Source organism: Phyllostomus hastatus, unplaced genomic scaffold (genome assembly GCF_019186645.2).
Source record: "Phyllostomus hastatus isolate PE091 unplaced genomic scaffold, TTU_PhHast_1.1 phas_contig_40, whole genome shotgun sequence".
Taxonomy (NCBI): Eukaryota; Metazoa; Chordata; class Mammalia; order Chiroptera; family Phyllostomidae; genus Phyllostomus; species Phyllostomus hastatus.
This window is the reverse complement of record NW_025333872.1, coordinates 82,616,319-82,637,946: the sequence shown is the minus strand read 5'-3', so window position 1 is coordinate 82,637,946 and position 21,628 is coordinate 82,616,319. Positions and strand designations below refer to the sequence as shown.

The 21,628-nt window shown below is 38.8% G+C and overlaps 1 protein-coding gene across 9 annotated transcripts in view; it reads right to left on the bottom strand.

Annotated features, from left to right (window-relative positions):
- Nucleotides 1–21,628, bottom strand: part of ADGRG6 (adhesion G protein-coupled receptor G6) — a 132,675-nt gene that overhangs the window by 68,550 nt on the left and 42,497 nt on the right. For all 9 annotated transcript variants that reach the window (XM_045843308.1, XM_045843311.1, XM_045843309.1 and 6 more), the window contains exon 3: nt 271–612. In XM_045843308.1, the coding sequence (XP_045699264.1) occupies nt 271–612 (342 nt within the window). The remainder of the gene's footprint in view (nt 1–270; nt 613–21,628) is intronic.

Sequence of the window (21,628 nt, the reverse complement as noted above, 5' to 3'; positions counted from 1 at the left end):
GAATATCTAGTATCTTCCAAGTAGCCTTTAAATGTTCTGCATACAAACAATATAAAAGAATTCAGCTCTACTGTAACCAGATTTTGGATCTGGTAGCTGTATACTGCTAATGAGAATACTCAGAGAAAATTAACATATTCTTGCCCTTAAATTCTAATCCTAATCATTCACATGCACATAAAAGATCACAGCTCTGTCTGCTGGTCCCGTGTTTATTGCAGAACATGTTAAATGAAAGCAGAAGCTTGGCACGGTCTTTGGTTTACATACCTCGGATGTAGCTGGCATTGAAACCTTTCTTCTGGATGCTAAAGTCACTTGAAAAGGACACATGCATCTCATTCACACTTGAGTTAAATGATAGGCCTTTGGCCGTTGCTCCACAAAATTTAGTCTGGCTTTCTCCATTATCCAGGGATAAATAGTCATAAATGCAATTGGGAGCTTCTTCAATGTCGAAGTCATTAAACGTTATCTGAATGACGTAGCCGGTGGGGGCCCGGAGGGTCCACATGCAAGACTGGACGTTAGGGTAGTCATTGGGGTAGCACGGAGAAGTGAAGGTCCCAGAAGGGTTGGACAGCACGAGCCTGCAGTTGGCACATCCCCACACTGTTGGCCAGACAAAAGAGAGACAGAGAGAAGGGCTGGGATCAGAGGCGTATAAGAATCCAAAAATATCACATACTGCGGACAAACTGTAAACATTTTAAAATACCAAAATATCATCAAGAAAATTAAAAGGAAAATAAAAACATCTCAAAGAAAAAGACGCACTGATACAGCAACAAATGGTAAAACAAAAATACAAAATTTCAAAGCAACTATTCTTAAACTTGGGGTAGGGGGCTCATATCCTTTGGGAATCTGATGAAAGTTATGGGAACTCTTTCCAGTGAAATGCACAGAGTCCATGACACTTGGCATACATTTATGGAGAGTGCATGAGGCCTCAGGAGGCAACAACGGATTTCACAAATCTTCACTGGCCTCAGCTAAGAATCTCTGGAGTAACTGAACTGGGTTCGAGGGGATTACAGAACCATACAAGTACAACTCTATTTTAAACCATGACTAAAAAGAAAGAGAAACACTTAGCAAGCAAATGTTTAAAGAGAAAGCAACCAGACATGGAATTGCTGGGTCATAAAGTAGTTCTACTTTTAATTTTTTGAGGGACTTCCATAGCGGCTGCACCAATTTGCATTCCTACCTACAGGTAGCCAGTGTTCCCTCTTCCCCATCAATAGACAATCGGATAAAGAAGTTGTGGTGCATATATACAGTCCGATATAAGAAAAGAATGAAATCTTACCATTTGAGACAACATGGGTGGACCTAGAGGGTATTACACTCAGTGAAAGAAGTCAGACAGAGAAAGACAAATACCATATGATTGTGCTTACATGTGGAATATAAAGAGCAAAATAAACAAACAAAACAGAAACAAACTCATTGACACAGAGAATAAACTGAGGGTTGCCAGGTGGGAGGAGTTGAGGGGATCACTGAAGAAGACGAAGGGATTGAGAAGTACAAATCGGTAGTTACAAAACAGTCACAGGGATATAAAGTACAGCGTAGAGAATACAGGCAGTGATATTGCAATAACCATGTATGGAGCCAGGTGGTACTAGAATTATTGGGATATCACGTCACGAATTATATAAATGTCTACCCACTGTGCAGTACACCTGAAACTAATGCAAGATAATATTGAATGTCGATTGTAATTGAAAAAAATTAAAAAAGAGAAAGAAAGCAACCAATACAAACAAAAATTAACACGTTATCTCCTGGCAGTTTGCAATCTTTTCTAAAATTCAAAAAAATAGTATCACCCTGCATGTGTGGAATACCGATAGTTTTGAAAGTACTTTCATGTATCACATTGGTTTTTTACAGCGTGTAATTATATACTTGTGTGATGATCTCATTTGTGCATTCATTCAGTGAATACTTATTGAGTGCCTGGTATAGTTAGTATATACCAACAAACAGGGAAGATTAAGTCTCTGAATGATTCTTACATTGCTATTTTGGACACAAAGATAAACACATATTATAATGACAAATGGTAATAAGAAGTAGAGGAAAAGTAAAGCAGTCAATTACTTCTCAATTATTACTTATCCAGGCTTTGGTTATCAGGTAGAACCAGAAACCAAGGTCCACTGTTTTCCCAGCTAGTAATGCTTTTGTAATTACATTCATACTGCTTCTAAATATTCGTGTAAATATAGACAGTAATCTCATTTATCCAGCATTCTGGATAAAGAAATTGCCATAAAACTGACATATATATTTTCAAACAATAAAGTCCTTTTACCATGTTACTATAAATCACTCTAAATTTGTTGTGTTCCTCCCCTTTTCACGAAATTGAGTGCAATGAAAATGCAGTAACATGCATTTTCTTGAAAATGGTAGTTACAACAAATATTATTCTTCTATATATAGTGATATATTCAAGGACATATGTGTTATGCTACTTGAATTAAGTTTTGCTTTTTACTATTCCCTGTGACCACCTAGTGTCATGCACTGTTTGTGTCCTGCACTAGTTTTGTGTCGTGCACTGGTTTTGTGTTGTGCACTGTTTGTGTCCTGCACTGGTTTTGTGTCATGCACTGGTTTGGGGTCCTTCACTGTTTTGTGTTGTGCACTGGTTTTGTGTCATGCACTGCCTTGCCAACTCTGTTCCCCATCAGTTCTTTCTAATGTGCTCTCCTTCTGTTCTGCTTCCCTGAGCCTCCAACACCTCGTAGAGGCCTGAAGACAGCCAGGAGAAAACAGTTTATGATCGTCAAGGGTTCGCCCAATGCCCCCCTCTCAACTGCCCCCGGCTGTCGTGCCCCTCTCCTCTGTAGCACTGTCCAGAGTGGTGCGTTACTTCCATCTGTGAGATTGTGTGCTTATCGTGTTTCTTTTCCCTCTAGTCTCTACGCTCAACAAGCAGATAGCGTGCACTGCCACACTCCCCATCTTACTCCTTGTAGCGCCCCTGACACATAAAAGACCTTCTATAAAATGGGTTATATACAAAGGGAGACCCAGGAAACCTGGGATTTATTTATTAAAAAATGTGTATTTATTCTTACATGTTGAAACTTCAGTCACCTTCCAAGTAGTCTCTATTTGATGCAATACACGTAATTGAGACTTTTTTCCCACCACTCAAAACAGTTTTTGAACTCGTCAGTTTGGATGCCTTTTAGTGCTTTTGCTGTTTTTTGTTTCACCTCTTCCATGTCTGCAAAACATTTCCCTTTGAAGACTTTTTTTTTTCCCATGGGAGAAACAAAAAAAGAGTCACTTGGGATGAGATTGAGTGAATAGGGAGGGTGGGGCAGGTACGAGGGCCATGTGTTTTTGGTCAAAAACTGCTGAATGCTCAGTGTAGTGTGGGAAGGTGCACTCAGATATCACCCATCATGAAATGGGCAAAGGCACTGAAAACGTCTTCAAAAAGATTCACTGAAGGCAAACAGCCTCTTATGACAATGCCAACTGGTACACTGATGTATATGAGTTCCTAGAACACTCACCTAGCAGGGAAGCCTGTGCTACAAAAGGCCCACCCTCCAGAGGATAATTCTGGCTTTTGGGGGGTCTCCCCTCGTATGCACAACCCACAGACACAGACAACAGTGTGGTGATGGCCAGAGGGAAGGGGAAGACAAGGGCTGGGTGGAGGTGGGCAAAGAGGGGAAAATGGAGACATCTGTAATAATGTCAACAATAAAAAGAAAATTAAAAACCTAGTTAACTTTATGAAAAAATTAGTTTAAATGAATGGGAAGTGCCTAAAGTGAAAATGACGAAGTACAGTATATGAACCTAATTCAAACAAAATCTAAATCTAAATAAAAAGATAAGGGGTGTGTGAGTTCTGCAATATCTGTTTAGATGGGGTTGGGGCTCTTCCTTTCAATTACTTCACTCATAGCACGGGCCTCAGATGGATGGACCTCTCCGATTCGGTTAGCTTCCCGCTACTGCCCATGAATCGGCACTAACCCATCCAGCACTATGCACTAAAGATGACAAAGAAAACCAGAAAGGAAAACGAGATGCACTCTTTGTGTCATCCCGGCGTGTGTGCAGGCAGCATCATTTTCCCAAAAAGAGCAACGTTTCCTACATCCAAGACCAAGGGATACTCATGATATTCTTTCTCATGGTGTGTTGTTTTTGCCAAAGTCTGCCCTAAGAATTGAGTGAAAGGTGTGGGAAAATTTAGTTTGACTGGTAACACTGACTGTAATTTTGAACAAGTTCATGGTTCTGTGCCTCAGTTTCCCCAATTTTACACCGGTGGCAATGCCAGCACCTGTCTCCCAGATTTATTGGGAAGATTACATGGGTTAAGATTACATGGGAGCTGTGTGGGTGCCGAGTTAGCAGTATTTAAGTGTTGGCTATCATCAACCATTACTGTAACATAAAACTCTGTGCTTCAATGAGAAGACACCCATAATATTCATCGAAGGCATTTAACGCATAGTAGCTAGACAGCATTTAGAGACAGTGCTACTAAATAGTCAGTATCTTAACTGGAATAAATGTCAAACTAGGCAGAGTATCATCATGTTCATTATATTTATAGATCAATTCATGTTAAAGGGCTTTCACATGTATTATCTCATTTGACATCAATAACCCTGAGAATTAGTTTTGCCTCCATATTCAAATGAAACAAATAAAGCTAATATAGATTAATTTGCCCAAAGTTGCACATCTAATTAATAGTGAGACCAAGAGTCAAACCAGCTCTTCTGAAATTAAGTCTAGGATCTGTCTGAAATTAACAATAGACATGGCAAAGTGGTAAGCCCAAGTACTGTCTTAAGAGACATTTTTTTCCCACAGGGCAATTTGTTAAACATAGTGTAATCACCCTTAAATTAATATGTTTTAAGAGACTAATTTTAAAATACTTTAGTGAAGAATGTTAGGGAGTCTAAAATATAGTGCTTAGAATTTTCCCATTTGTAGAAATAAAATGTTACTGTTAATTGATTCCTACACTATTATCAGTGAGTTCATTAAGATATGAATTTGTTTTCTCATAAAGGCAGGGCCACTTAGAAAGATGGCTACCGAAGCAGCCGCTGCATGAAGCCTTGGTAAACCAGAGTTAACATATCTTCTGAAAATTACCCAACTCGAAGCATCTGGTGGGAGATATTCTCCAAGACAGATAGAGTAACATATTCACACTTATAATTTATAAAAGCAAAGTTTTCAGGCAATCTAAACAACAAAACAAATCCCACCCGCTTGCCTGTGCTTGTGAATATCTGGCAAGAACTTACTCATGCATACTTTCACAAAACTTATTTCTCAAAGAAACTCAAACCTAAAATGGAAAATGTCCCAGTCATGCTAGACCCTACCTTCATTTATAAACAACACTTAGATATAGATTCAATAACCATTATCATATTGGGCTTTTAATTTCAGAGATTTGAATTTTTACTCCATACTAGCTGCAAGTACTTCTCTTTGAATCAAATATGATGTTCTTTAAAATCTTCCAAAAATAGGATTTTCAGATCCCAAGAGATACCTCAAATCAAGAGATCAATTTTAGCTGCTTTCAATACAGATCTTTAGATGAAATGAATGCTTTTCTTATTCTGTATTAAATGGTGAACAAAATGAATGCATTGGAATGAAATCTTGTTCATTATTTGAATGCCTGTAAAACTGTCACTAATGAATCTGTTGGAAACACTAGTCAGTGAAAATCATTTTCAGAACATGTAGCTTAAGTTACTGCTCAGCTTGCATCTAAAGTCCTTTTTGAATTATCTATGTGACTCTATTAAAGTCTAATGAATGAAGAGTCTGTCATTTGTTTTAGAAGGTTTAAAAATATTTAGCAGCTTTGGGCGTTTCAGAAGATTCAATGCAAGGGCCAACAGTCGAGAGTTCTAGGACCAGTTCTAATGCCTACATGGCTGCAAAGTCAGGGCAGACACACGCCAATTCTCCAGATCGGGTAAAATGCTGCTGATGAGACATCGTTGAACTGTAAACTACAAATACTACTTTAGATGCAGGAATGTATCAAATGACTGATAGTATGGAGGACTGAACAACTTCACCAAAATAAGTATTTATATTTAAGGGATTTCAGGCTCTACGAAGATTATTTCAGGATGGCAAGGAATCTGGAGGCAATCTGGCTGTGAATTTGCAATTCACGACAGATCTGTGACTCTGTTAATGTGATCGGCTTGGCGAGCATCACCAGCCTCCCTCACTGCTCCTCTTCAAGCTCTGCACTCACTGCAGCATCTCCATGCTGGGAGGGCCGCGCTTAGTCCAGGGATACATGGGTCCTGCTGGGACTTCCTGCAGCCAAGCAGGGACACCGCTTTATTCCCAGAACTCTAGTTTCCCCAGAGTTAACCAGAAAATTGTTTGGTTTCCCTCTGTAATGTTTCCACCTCAAAATGTTCTTTGGAAGCACCCTGAATATGAAACTACCACTTTACTTCAATCACTTAATAAAGTTTGACATAGTTTAGAAAAAAAACTAACAAGAAGCTGAATTAAAGTTTCCTTGATGAGGCACCTTTAAGCTTGACAATTTTTTGAATCTCCAAAGAAATTCACATGCACCACACCCTCACCCTTCTGTCTTCTGTAGGGTCGCTAATGGGTAAACATTGAGTCCTGTCTTTCCGTAATCAGCATGGCATGAGAACATTCCCCATGTAACGCCAAAGGTAATACTCTCAGACGATCCAAACAAGTGAACTCTTGTAAGCCTGTGTAGAGTCTGCTTGCAATATTGATAGATATTCCTGGCAAGAGGATTAAACACACATGCACACGTGTGTGCCCATGCATGCCACCCACACACATTTTCATGGGAAACTGTTCTCTCTTATGCAATAATTGAAATCTTTCTCCAGTATTAAAAAATGAAACAAAATAGTCTAAAGGCAATGTATAATTTGAAACAACCTAAGCTGCCTGGTCTCTCCATGTAATCTGCCTTCTGGTGAATATAGTCAAGTCTCTTATTCCCTTTCCATATTCCTGTAAGGTAACTCCCCAACTCTGCCTGAAGCCCGCCATGGATCTTCTTGCTGTGTCATGCATAGGCTTCTAAGCACTAGAGAAAAGAATTCACAAAACTGTGGACATTATTTACACTAATGAGGCTTCCAATTTCATCTCACTCACGCTCTACAACATCCAATGGCTCCAAACAATCCCTGATTCCTTGGCTTATCCTCCACAGTTCCTACCGTCTCCTTTTTCTCCACCTGCCCTTACTCTGCCCTCTCTGCTCTACTGTCCTAAAAAACTTGCTATTCCAAGTATGGCCCTTTGAGCAGCAGCAGCAGCACCTCCTGTTGGGAGACTAGTCAGCATGCAAAATCACCCAGATGTACCATCCAAAATCCGTATTTTAACAAGATTCTCTGGTGATTCACAGGCACATTAAAACCTGAGATGTGCTCCTTTAAATAACAATGTACTACAGAAACTATTCCCCATATTCACACATACAGCTTCCCCCAAGACCTGCTCCCCGCTTGCATCTCCTGCAGTCATAGTCATGCCACGACCTCTGGTTACTTGGTCAGATTCTCTCTTTGAGACTCTGAAGTCAGAATTACAGATAATATATTCAGAGAATGGTGAACAATGCAATGATGAAATTATACACAGTCAAAGGTAAAAGATGCCTTGGCTACTTGCCAAGAACACTGATGGGTAGACAAAGAGAGAGCAAGCAAGAGAAAAGGTACAGAACAGAGAGATGAGAGGAAACAGGCTTGGGAAGCACAAAGTCTTCAATTCTACACATCCCATGTCTAGTAATTAATGGGAGGGGCTGTTCTTTGTAGCTTGTCTTTGGGTTCTATCACAAGAACCCTTATTATACCTACCATCCCACTTGTTGACTTGATCCAGCTTCAGTGGGTTGCTGCTCCCTACAACCAAGTGTGCCTCAAGCCCATACTTTCTGGGGCTCTCTTCAGTGTTCGTCTCTCTACACTCGTTCTCTCGTGGTGATCTCATCCGGACTCGGGCCTTTGTTATGTTCAAATACTGACGACGCTTTATACCCACACTTGTGAATGTCGGCTTGACATCCCCACTTGGATACCAGCTGGGTCCCTCAGTCCAAATACCACTCCTCAAATAATTTGACTTTTTATACACTTCATAATTGTTAGTAGTATAAGAAAACGCCAAGCTGGGACTCTGAGCTGCCTTTTTCTCTTCTTTATCCCACAGCATTTGAAATAGTTTGTCAAGAGTTAACGATATTTACTTTATTCACAGCCATTTAATTTATTCCCTCACCCCATCCCCATGGCCACTTAGTTTACGGTTCTCATCTCTTCTCTCTTGGACAAAAGGCTCAGTAACTCCTCTCTCTGTCAGTAGTCTTGTCACCTCCAACTCACCCTCCACGTCACTGCAAGAAACATCTATGAAAATGAAAATATAAGTCTAAGAGTATGTTTTGTGTAACTCAAAATTTTCTCTGGGATCAAATAAGATGAGCTTTGTTTGAATGACACATACAGTACTCCACATCTGCCCTCTTCATACTTTCTAACCCATCTCTTAGCATCCCCCACATTCATTCACTTAATAAATACTTATTAAGCATGTACGTGCTGGGCACTGTAATGGGTGCTGAGAACATGGTCATGGATAAGCTATAATCTCTGACTTTAAGGAATATATGCATTATTGTAAATACAGATAAATAAGTAGATAGTGATGATGCAATGTGAAAATTGCTGGATAGAGCAGGAAGATGAGTGTGATAATCTAGATTTAAACTCCCTAGAAATGGTACCATTTCTAGCAGAGGAGAAGGGAACAGAGACCTAAATATGCAGCATAGAAGTGGGCCAACCAAGAGGGGAGGCAGATGAGCAAAAAAACAACAGTGTCCTGGGCAGTAGGTTCAGTGGATGCAAAGTCGTGCAGGTGAGAGAGAACACAGAGTGTTCAAGCAACTTGAGTTCATATCAGTTGAAGCGCAGTGTGCAAAGTGGGGAGAAAATAAGAGATAAAAATGGCAAGGGAGGCAGAGATGAGGTTCTGCTGGGTTCTGCAAACCATGCTTAAGAAAATGAAGAATTTTAATAAGAGCAGTAGTGAAAATAAAAAAGGTTTTAATTATAGGAAAGTAAAACAATCAGATTTGTGTTTGGCACAGACATTTTTAAAAACCTCGCCCTTTTTATACATAAACAACACAAAACTACCAGTGAACAAAGACCCTTGTGAGAGTCACCACAGCCAAACTCAAAGGACTTCAAAGATGACAAGAAGAAAGACAAAAGACAGCAAGCTGCCATGACAGCTTGTTTGTGGAAAGAAAATAGCTGTCACAGTGGTAGGGAAGATTAATCTCCCAAGGACGCACTGAAGCAAAGCCTAACTGTTGATGGGAAAACATAAAAGCAGCGAAGTGACCAACCTAGAGTTCACTGAAGATCTGTCTTAACTTTGATCTTGCATGTTTCATGACCCCTACAGAAAAACCGAGGACACTATAAAGAACACTCACCTCACGTTCATGCCACTCGAGAATGTCACAGAAGATCTATACAAATGGACTATCTAGGCAACATTGTGGGGTAAAACTGGTTTTGGTTTTTCTTGGCATTAGCCAGAAAAATATTGCTAAATATTGTCAACATAAGTGGAGAATGTATTATCCTAATAAAAGCTAATTGTAGCTCTAATACCCATGAAGGCAGTGACGACGTTACTGGCTAAACAGTGCATCACGAACTTTCTGAGCACATGAACTATTCACATAAAGCACTAGGGGTATGTTTGACTTACAGTAAGATGTTAAAAAATATTAGTTTTTAGTGTTGTTGTGATTATGGCTGTTATTGGATAGCAGAGCATGTTTGCCATGCTTCAGTGTGCTCATTCACTCACTCATTCATTCAGTTTTCTGGGCCTTTACTTCTATCCATTTTCAGTTTTCTTTGAGGTACCTTCACATATGGTTACCAGTGGGTGGGGACGGGAGGTAGGAGTAAAACAAATTTGAAAAGTCAGTGAAGGTTATTGCTTCCAATTTATTCCATGTTATGCGGTACAGGTGAAGAACCTGAAATTAATAGTTAGAACCAGCTTTGGTTTTAACAACTTGCCCTCCCAATAGGTTGGGAGAATATACTGGGAAGAAGGTGGCAGTAACAGGATAAGTGTGCATCTGAGCTCAAATTTTCCAAATAAGCCTTTAATTTGAGGGCATTAAAAAACCCACTCAGGTTTGTACACAGAAATGGAAGTAGTTTAAATAGTCCAGGGTTGGAGCAGAGCAAATTATAGATGCAACTGGCATAATTTTGTCCTTTAAGGAATACTTCTTATGTTAACATCTTAGTAATAAGACAGCTCTGATGTAAAATCTCCATAATACAGGTTTTTAAAAATAGAAATATTTTCTCAATAAAACTTTCCATAACATATATAGCTTGCTTAAATATGTTGTGTAATTGCCTTAAGTTAATTCATCACTAGAATTACTTTTCAAAATATTTACATGTTAAAATTTATATAATGCTAAACTATGTATGTTTACACATAGATCTCAAGTATAATATATTAATTAGTGTGTGAGAGAGAAATAGATAATCTTAAGCGTTGTCCAGCAAACTCTGAAATTGAACTTGAAAAAGATTTCTTTTAGTCTCTTTTTTATCTAAATCACATAATCTAGCTAAGCAAAAATATTTTGTTATTGTTGCAAAGAAAGTCACTGTGTCAAGGACAGTGACTGTCCTTTGCTTACAAAGCTAAACCCTTTCAAGATGCTTTCCAGATCTAAAATTATGCCTTTCAAGTTATTTCCTTTAAAATTTGAATACAAGCCATATAAACTTATGAAACATATTGTTCGCAGTATGGAGAAAGAGCAGTGAGCCTTTAGTGAGTGATAACTTTGTGCCAGATGAGAGCAGCGTAAATTGCCTTCCTCTTGAAATGGCTGTGTTTACGTGAATATCTGGCCATATGTCACGTGGATCCCGGTGGGTTCCAGTCTTGGCTCTTCCATTAACCAACCATGTGACTCTGAGATTGTCACTAGGCATCGAGGCCCTGGTTTCCACATCTGAAAGAAACGCCCGATTTGTTTCTAAAACCCTAAAAACCCTGGGTGTTAGGTTCAGGTCTTTACACACAACAGAGCTTCAGTTGGTCCCTTTACTAGGAAGAAGCTTCCAACAGGGTCATAAAGACAACTGACGCCTCCCTCAGGGAAAGAGTGTGCTGACATATAGTTTGCAAGATTCTGAGACAAGATGGTCTTTCCGAGGAGTCATGAATCTCGGTCTATTTGTATTCATTTGTCCACTTGGAGGCCATCAGCCAGCCAATACGGATCGAATGAAATTAGAGCTAATGGTCAGCAAACATCCTGGCTTCTGGGACATATTCCGACTACTCAAGAAAATTTCCACATCTTCCTAACAGTCCTTATTGTGCTATTTTGAATATTGCTGGCTTAGAATTACAGAGCTAGCTGTGACAGATTGTGAAGATTTAGAGTGTGGTTACATCAGGAAAAAAAGCACCCCCTTTCTACTTAATGTAGCTGCTTGAGTGTGTTCTTGAGGCCTACCAGCTTACTGTACAAGAGAAAACATAGTTAACTTTTATAAAGTTAACACACGTATTGAAAAGCAAGGCGGAATTTCAGCTGGCCACATCATTACCAAAATGTTGATCTAATGTCAAATCACCCAGGGATGGAGATGGGGTGATGTTGGTATTAAGTCTACAGAGCCTAGGTACATCAGGGCAACTTCTCCACGTTTCAACGGCTTCATCTCTGCCCCAGGGATCCTCCACATCAATCACAAGTCTGCAGCAAAAACACACTTGGAAAAGTTCATGAAGTTCACCAAACTTTATAATTATAAGTTTCCGGGATAGTATAAAAATTGACTTGCTTACAGTCTCCTTTTAGCCCGTTCTATTTTTAAACTTCAGAAAAATGGGACAGTGACTTGTTATAGGTGGGTGAGTAAGATCACACCTGCAGGCAGGTCCCCGAGAAAGCCAAACCAGAAGGAGGGGGCGGGCTGGGTGGCCCACGGAGCAAACAGTGCAGTGCGCTTCCCACTGGAGGCGCAGAGCCTACAGCAGAAGCCTGTCCATGCCCCAGAGGTCTGAGCTAGGGCAAACCTCACTGTCGTTGGAGAGGGCAGGCTGCCTCGGCTGCCAACATCTGCCTCGTCACTGTTGAGGGAGCTGGAAGATCATTCAAAAATTCTGTAAAATGGTTTGTATCTTCTGGTTTCCCATTCAGCTTTGCAGTGTTTGAGGGAAAGATTCTTTTCATGATCCCAGTGAAAGCATCACCCAGGAAAGTTCTGTAGGGTAATATCTAAGAAGTTATGTTGAAATAATAATAGGTATAATTCTATTCTGGTCCAATACAAGCTGTATAAAGCATAATTCAGTCACCCCACTCTTCTTTTTTATTAATTTGAGAGGGAGAGAAAGAGAGAGAGAGAGAGAGAGAGACATCAATTGTTGTTCCACTTAGTTATGTGTTCATTGGTTGATTCTTGTGTGTGCCCCGCCCAGAAATCAAACCCACAACTTTGGCGTATATGGATGACACTCTACCTGCGCTGCCCAGCCAGGGCAGTCAACCTGCTCCTCATCAAAATAACACTGGTGAACAGGTACACTGAGCCCCAGTGATTACTGAAATTACATAGGAAGGTCCAACTTACAAAAAAAAACCCCCAAAACCATACAATCTGAAAGGGAAATTTCAAACAATGGCAATCTGGGATCTAGTATAAATACACAGCTTTAGACACACACACACATCACTTTCTTAGGGAAGGGTTTATGGTGGGAAGATGATGTACCATTTTGGCATCAAAACTCAGCCAAGAAAAGGTGAGAACTTTAGGTTTCTGGCTTCTTTAATAATGAATTAAAGTAAGAAGAAGATATTTGGAGATCAGATCTTTCTGAGTTATTTGCTAAGATAATTTGAGTTGAATCTACTCAGGGAGATAAAATGATTTTTTTCTCCCCCCAGTAGAATCAGCTGACTTTCAGTTTTTAGGATGATCAAGACATGAGGCATTTTTCTGAAGGACCCAGCCAATATGGTACTGTTCTGACCGAAAGGGCCGCTGCTAGCTTCGCTATGCAAAATGGGCCGAAAAACAGTTCATTGAAATTTTAATAGAAGTTAACATTTGCTCATAAAAATGACATTAATAGTTTATACATGTGTGTGATTTTGCCTGAAAGAAAGGTTTTTAAATTACCAACATTTTTCTGTAACACATCATTTTTATGGGTATTATTTTATGATGCTTTACAGATTTCTATAAAACTAAGTCATGATTCAAAAGTAGGCAAGGCAGATAGATGAAGTTCCTTGTTTCCTATTTGTCTTATAACAAACAGAGTCAGAAACACATGTATGACACTGCTTAAAACGCAGGCCAAAGCTCTTGACCAAAACATAATGTCCTGAGTGATTAAGGCGATGTATGGCTGGCAAAGTGAGGATCATATCTTGTCCTGACCGACTCAGACACAGCAAAGCCCCCTTTCACAAACTGTAAGAAAAGCAAAACCTTAAAGGACAACCTATCTTTTTATTTCAGTTTACTATATTTAAACATGCGCTCGCAGGAGAGCTGAAAATTAAACACCTATAGTTCACAGAAGCTCTTTTGGACGCAGACCTAAGTTTCTATTTGAACTGGCTCCGGAGTTGCTCCAATGCCAACATCTTTACAGCTGGTCTCAGCATGTAAACCCCCCATACACTTGACTGGAAATAGCACACGGCCCTGGCTGGAACTTTCTGCACAGCAGTTCAGTGAAAGACACCACTGTCCTCCCAAGCACATTATTCAACAATTAGATTTGGGCTGCCGAAGCAAGAGACAAAGGCAGCACTATACCCTGCTTCGTTCTATCAATCTGCTTCATGACATCATTTTTAGGTACAGCCTTTCAATTCACAGTCTGACTTTTTTTCACATGACTTCACGTGATGTAGAAGCCATGGAAGAAGATGTACATCTGCCTTCTGGGGCACTCCCTTTGCAGAAATCTAAAAAAAAAAGGGCTTTAGTTAAAAAACCTCACACGTTAGGGTAACTTTCTTATCAAGACCACTAATAGAGACAAAAGTTAATGTTAATAAAATTTTAATGAGAAAGCATAGCAAAACGTATGCATTCCACTTGGTACAAACCCAAATAATACTAACGTGCGGATCCTTTTTCTGCCTTTGGTGGATTAAAACATTTTTTAAAGAAAACATAATGCCAATGCTCAGTTGATTTGATCCGGGATTTTAGGGAAAGGCTGGGGGGAAACATGCTACACTAAGAATGTTTGATATGAGTTGTGATTAAAATCACCATGTTAGACATAATAGGAATAGCATGGTGGCAGATTAAACTATCACATTCTCCTCTCAACATCCTTTAATAGCTGATGGTAAGAAACGCAGAGAAATAAAATAAAATACATTTTGGACATAGCTTGGGTGGGAGCCCTTTGCAGTCTGTTTCTTCCTTTGAATCTTTGGGTTATATCCAATAAAAACGGAAGTAGAGACCAAAAAAATGTAGGTATCTCTAAGATGGCCCACTTATCTTGAGTTCATACTTTGGCATTGTGTAGTGCCAGTACACAAGCTACAGGCTTCCTGTATCTGACACAGAAAAAGTTTTGGGTGGTGTTTTGCTCCTTTTTTTCTTCTTCTTCTTTTTTTTTTTTGTTGGTGGGAGTGGTAGATATCTGAAAATCTTGTGGTATACCCTCTGAAATTTAAGACTATTTTCCTTGGCACTCTTCACCTAATTTTATTTCCTTGCTTTCTTTGCCAGATATTTTCTTCTCAATTAAATACCAAAAAAATCATAAGATGGGCCAGGTTAAAAAGTAAGGAATAAACAAAGTTGGAATTCTACATGTACACATGTAATGTGTGTGCCTTCTGGATGCACATATGATAAATATACAGGCAACCTCCACCGGGTTAGGGAGCATTGTCTCCCTGACTCACTTTGAGATCTCCAGTGCCCAGTGTTATACATGGCAAAGATTCACCACTCAAAGACCCAGAAACTGAGGGAAAAGGACACACACACGCTTTATACCTCAAAATACATACAACACCGAGATATATAATTTAATATAGGTTTTCAATATGTGTATTTCAAGATGATATTTTTTAAATAGTCAGGATTTTTATGTGGCAGAAGAACACCAAGTTGTTTGTTTCTTCCTTGTCAGGATAGAAGTTAAACTGAATTCCATTCTAAACTGAGATTGTATTTGATTTCATATAATATGCTTGCTTCACTCTAGTCAATCTATACTCACTCAGCACGCACTGCATATAAGGCATGTGTTGTAAGTACCAAAGAGGAAATGATTTACTTCAGGGAAAACAAGAAGCCCCAGCAGAGGTGCCATAACTTCCTGACCTAGGAGGGTCATTGCCCTTAAGACCAGTCATTGTTCTATGCGTTGTTTCTTCATCTTGCACCACCCTATCTCTGTCATCAATAACACTGAGTAGGATATTACTGCTTGTGGAAACCTTCTAGCTCACTCACTTCGTGCCCTTCACTTTACAGATGTGGAAGTTAAGGCCCAGGGATGCCAACCGACATGCCTGAGATACCCATCACCTCGTCCAAGAGAACACTGTGAATTAAAATCAAAATGAGGTTGGCTGGTGTGTCTCAGGTGGTTGGGGGTCAGTCTGCAGACCGAAAGGTCGAGATTTTGACTCCAGGTCAGGGCATGTGATGGGGTTGCGGGCTCAGTCCCCAGTCAGGGTGCATGTAAGAGGCAACCGATTGATGTCGCTCTCTTGCATCAGTGTTTCTCCCTCTCTCTTTCTTCCTCCCTTCCTCTCTAAATAAATACATCAATACAATAATCAAAATAAAAATAGTTTCTGTTTCACAATTTTAGAAGCACACATTCTCTATGTAGATGCTTACATTAAATTTAAGCATAGGAAATAAATCTGAGAGAGCCTAAGGTGTCTTGAGTCATGTACAACTAAATTAAATCCTTATAACCTCACACCGTATAGTGTTACCGCTATTTTACTGATGAGAAAACTGAGGTTTCAGTACATCATTGTAATGAATGACTTTGCTTGTGTCATCTAGTCTATATATACACTTCTGATAGTAGGGGATCACGTATAACTTGGTTTAGTCAGTAATTACTTGCTAAATCTATTTCTAATGGTGGTAGTATGTATAAGTGGTCATGGTATTAATAATGACAATTAATTTAATCTTCACATGTTCCCCAGAATCAAAAGTATTTTAAGGAATCTTAGAGTTTAGATAATCCACTCCACTATCTTTCTTACTGTAAGAAGTAACATGAAAAAATTCACAAGCTTTGAAAGCAGGGAGACTTGCCATTGGCCTGCGACCTCAGGCACATTTTTCAACCCCTTTAAACCTCTATTTCTTCTTAGAAAAGGGAAGACATCACCTCCTTTACTTGTGGTGACTGCATGGGTTAATGAAGCCTTATATGAAGTGCCTTATACAATGGATGACAATAATATAGTCATTTAATTACTGGTGGTCTAATTTGGGTCAGTTCATTAATTCAAAGATTGTAGCCAAAAAAAAAATCAGGAGAAGGCTGAGACTCAGAAGGGAAGCAATGGAAGAATTAGGAAAGATCACCCAGAGCAAAGATGTCATTAAAGATCAAGGCTAAGATCACCCGCACACTGGTATTCCCAATTACTATGTACAAACATGAAAGTTGGACAGTGAAGAAGACTGATAGAAAAAAATAATTTATTTGAAATATGGTTTTGGAGTAAAGCTCTCCATGTTCCCTGGACCACCAGAAAGGCAAACAAGTGGGTCCTGAAGCAAATAAAACTTGAAACATCATTAGAGCAAACAAACAAACAAACAAATGATAGAACTCAAGTTGTCCTATTTTGGGCCTATCATAGAAGGCAGAATTCTTTGGAAAAGACCATGATGCCGGGGAAAAAAGGAGGCTCCACAAAAAGAGGAGGACCAAATATGAAATGGATGGACTCCATGAAAGATGCCGTAGGCATGAGTCGACAGGAGCTGAGCTGGCCCGCTGAGGACAGGACATGATGGACATCACTCATTCATAGAGTCGCCAGGAGTCAGAGTCGACTCAACTGCACGTTGCACCCAACGGGTTCTGCAGAAGGCTGACCAGATTGCCCGCAGCACCAGACTCTTCTCTCCGCTGAGACAGGGTGGCACCGACAGCTCACGGCTGAGTCTCCCGCAGCAGGCTGCTGCCCGCTGATTAGAGACACCTCACCCAAAGTCATGCACCCTTCCTGAGGTAGCCCCCGTCCAGTGACTGGCCAAAATAGGGGTACAATGCCCAACGCTCTTTGCCCAAACTAGAATTCTGAAAAAGGCCTCCCAGCACCAGAGCTGCCGGCTGGATCTGCTTGGGTGATGGTGGTGACTGTTGAAACCCAGCTGCTCCCTCTTCCCTCTGCCCCATTCTCCCTTCACTTCCCCACTGAGGTTGATGGAAGAATACTCCTTGGTAAACCTTTTATGTGCTAATCTGTGTATCAGAGTTTCAGTCACAGGAGCTCTACCTGCAACATCTGGTCATTTCATTGTCTTATGCTTGAATGAAACAATAGGCACTTAGTAAAAAACAAAACCGAACAAAAACACTGCAGCGATGTAGCAGAAAATACTGAAGTCACGAGCTAGGTATGTTGGTTCACATATTTAATATCTCAGCTTTAGATTCCCCTTAGTTCTCTCTTTAGACCCTGGTATTTCTACCAGGGTATGAAAAAAATTACTTGTATTGAAAAAATAATAGTTGTTTTTCATCATATCTCATCAATTCACAGCAAAATGACTAATTTAAAGATTATGATGTTTTTCTTAACAGGTGTGGAAGGCAGAACTTTCTAGATTACTCTAATTAAGTGGAAAGTCGTTAAAAAATTCATTGTGGAATACTAATCAAAGTATATTTTTGATACATGAAATTGCCTATATTACCATTAAAACTGAAGGTAAATTTGAGATAACTAGTTCTTTTATGTCTATGAACTCTAAATATCTGATAAGAAAACTTCAGGATTATTCTTCTGCTCATGATGCATGAAGTTTTTGAAGTACAGAAAGAAAGTCATTTGGTCACTGAAGTGCATTTTGTATTCACACTGAACTAACAGTTGCTTTCAAATGATATTAGGAATAAACAGGAGACTTTTATATAACGTAGGGAGTTATAAAATGATATTTCTCTACTGTCCATTCTTACCAATTCATGGATACACATTATGCTCAACGAAAAGAGACCTATCTCATGCCTATATCTAAACTTGCCTCTTCCATTTGATCTTGTAACATTTGCTGCAGAGTCTAATTATAAGAAGGCTTGGCTGATCAAAGCTGGATTTTCATAGTCCCTTTGATGTATCCTCTAGGGAGTTGAACAAACACCATTTCAAAAATATACTGTGCTAGAACATAAACCTATCAGTCATCTTTGTTTTTCATTGAATTTCTGGTAAGCGGGTAGTGTGATGATTCTCAAAACCTTAACTCCACCACTCCATTACCATGTAGCTAATGGGTTCAGAAAAATCCAACCACAAAAACATAATCACAGTAGTTCTCTGTAAAGAGGTACCTGAAACCTTGTTGATTACGACACTTAGAATGTTCCCTGTGAAGGTCAAATTCAAAACATATTTTATGAAAAATAAACCTTTATGTTTAGATTTTAAACCTGTTGCCCAGAAAAAAAACATGGTAGTTTGGTCCAGAATATAAAAAAAACTAACCTAGGACTCCAGGAGACTACTGAGCTACTTTATTTAAGTACAAGCTCTTGACAGTACTTGGAATTTATGATGAAGTGTTTCCTGGCAATTTAGAAATCGAATTGTTGTTTAAAGTGTTAAACTTTAACTCTTTTGCGCTGATACCAGCAGACACAGTCATTCTAGAAAAAGAGACTCTTTCTGAGTAGGACCTGACTGTTGCTAGACTCAGTCTGGAAAATACAGTGAGTGTGGTAAAAGGAAAATCATGGACTATGAGGTCCATGAGCACAGGGACTGTCCAACTTACCAATGTAACCCCAAAACCTAGTATAATTACCAGCCGTGGCCCTGAGAATGAATGAGCGTATGAATGATCAAAGATATGTATGATCAAACAAGCAAATATTAGCTCAGATAAATCTACCTTTAAAAGATCGATCCATTTTTACAACAGGTTCAGAATCAAACTTCTGAGCCTTCCATATGGAGGGCTTAGACCAATTCACTAAGGCAAGGAGCCACCTTCAGTGAGGTCTTTGAGAGAGAAGTTTAGCAGCCTTCCTACAGGCAGCCCACGGTCCTGACCCAGCCTGGCAGATGGCATAGCTACTCTCCCTGAGAGGTTACAATGAGATTACAAACATAAGGAAACAACTGCACATTCTTTGTCTTCCCAACATAGATCTAAGACAAATAACACCTAATTTAATGGATTAAGACAATAAACCAATGTTGCCACAAATTATAGTCTGACTACTCCTTACAAGTTTGATTATTAAAGCAGTCACTTTACTCAAGTAATAACAAAACTGCCCTTTTCTATTTGTTATGCTTTAACCCCAAACTATTACCTGTGTTGCCATTGGGGGAAATGCAATTTTAGCTGATGAAATTATTTGATCATAAATTTACAGGAGACATAAAGCATACCATCTTAAAAGGCATATTCAGATTGTGCTGTGGGGGGGTGCTGTTTTTATATTCTATTTTCCTTCCCTTTTGCATGTCAGAAACACCCACTAAAAATCCATGCAGTTAACTGATATGTAAACCAGAAAGACTATTTTGATGTGAAAAAAGATTTCTAGCCAAAAAAGTAAAGAGGTTTAAAATAGTATTTAATTTTACATTTACAAACAAAACTTTTGCTTATATTTTCATTATATACATACTGTTTATAGTGATCAGCCAACCTGTACAGGCAGAACAGATTTCTCTGTGGCTGCCAATGATGCTGAGATATTTTTTCAAGTTATACACACCCCACAGTCTAGTTCTTAATTGAAAACTAAAAAAAAAAAATAGGAATTGTATTTTTATATAAAAAAACTATAGTACATATTTTTCCTACTTTGTTACTCTGTAGGAAATTTTTCAGTCATGAGAAATTTTTAAAGTGAAAAATGAATATTCCTCGAGTCTCCTCTGACTTAATTGACAATATTTTACGATCCAATTATTGAATGCCTCATCATTCTAACCTTTACTTGAGCTGGCTTGACTCTTAGTCCTGTTGTAGCCTCATGTACCAGGGGTAACTGAAATGGGAGTAGAATCAACTCATTTCCCACTTTCCCTACCATATAAAGGGATTCTCAAATATCCTTGTCGTCATCAACCTATTTTAACACAAAGACAACTTGATAACTACAATTCTAGATTCATATTGAAGATATATGATATGTTAAAAGTATCATGTGTGCATGTGTGTGTAGCTCCTCTATGTATCCTTTCCCTTAAATCTTACCTACAAACTATTGCCTAAAATAGAATGAAAATAGAAGCTTTTTATTTACAGTATTAAGGTACCAGGCTTCTTCAACAAAAGTTTATGGAGGAGGTAGTATCTCTTAACACATCTCACAGTATCAAATGTTTAAGTATCATAGTATCAAATGTTTAAATGTAAAAGTAGTTAATTGTAAAAGTTATTAGACTGTGTTTCAGAAATGTCCTCTCTGTGAGAGCCTTCTAAATGTTCATCACCATTATTTTCTTTAAAATATATTTGTATATTTGTAAATGCCAACTTAATTTTAAACACATCCAAATGATAAATTTCATACCTTTTCTTTTAAGACTAGATTTTTTTTATGTGCTGTACACATGACATAGGATAGCTCTTTGTGGTATGCTAAAGCTCACATAAAATATTAAGAATGTATTAACAAAGCACTTCAAATATCCTTTTACTGTAAAGTTATAGTTCAAAGAAAAACTTATTTAACTGGTCACCCTGTTAGATGGTTTCTTCTCAAGTATGATTTCTTTTAAAATTTTGAGTTCATGTAATATTTTTCTTATCACTAATACTTTGGAAACAGAACAATCAGTGACACCATCTAGAGAAGGCTTTTGTTTCCCCACATTGCACAGAGTAATAAATCCAGAGTAATAAATCATGTGTTAGCATGTAAGCTAGATCTTTCTGACTTCTCTCTGAACTTGAGTCTTCCAACCAAAAGAAGAAAAAAAAAAAGAAAACCCAGTAGGAACTGTAGCTATTGTTCAACAGACGTATCTTTCATACATTTCATTTAGCATTTGGAGAAACATTAGAAACAGGAATTCAGTGCCATAAAGTTCAAGTGTTAGTGGAGTATAGCAGCTACAACTCTGTGGCTGGGGTTAGGGTTTCAATGTAGAAGAACAAAAATTGAGAACTTCCCTTTTCTGAATTTTTTCTTTTGCTAGATAATTCACACAAAATGTCTTGACTCTTTCATAATATATTAGAATAAATAAGTGAACTGCAACTTTCCATGTCTTTGAGTT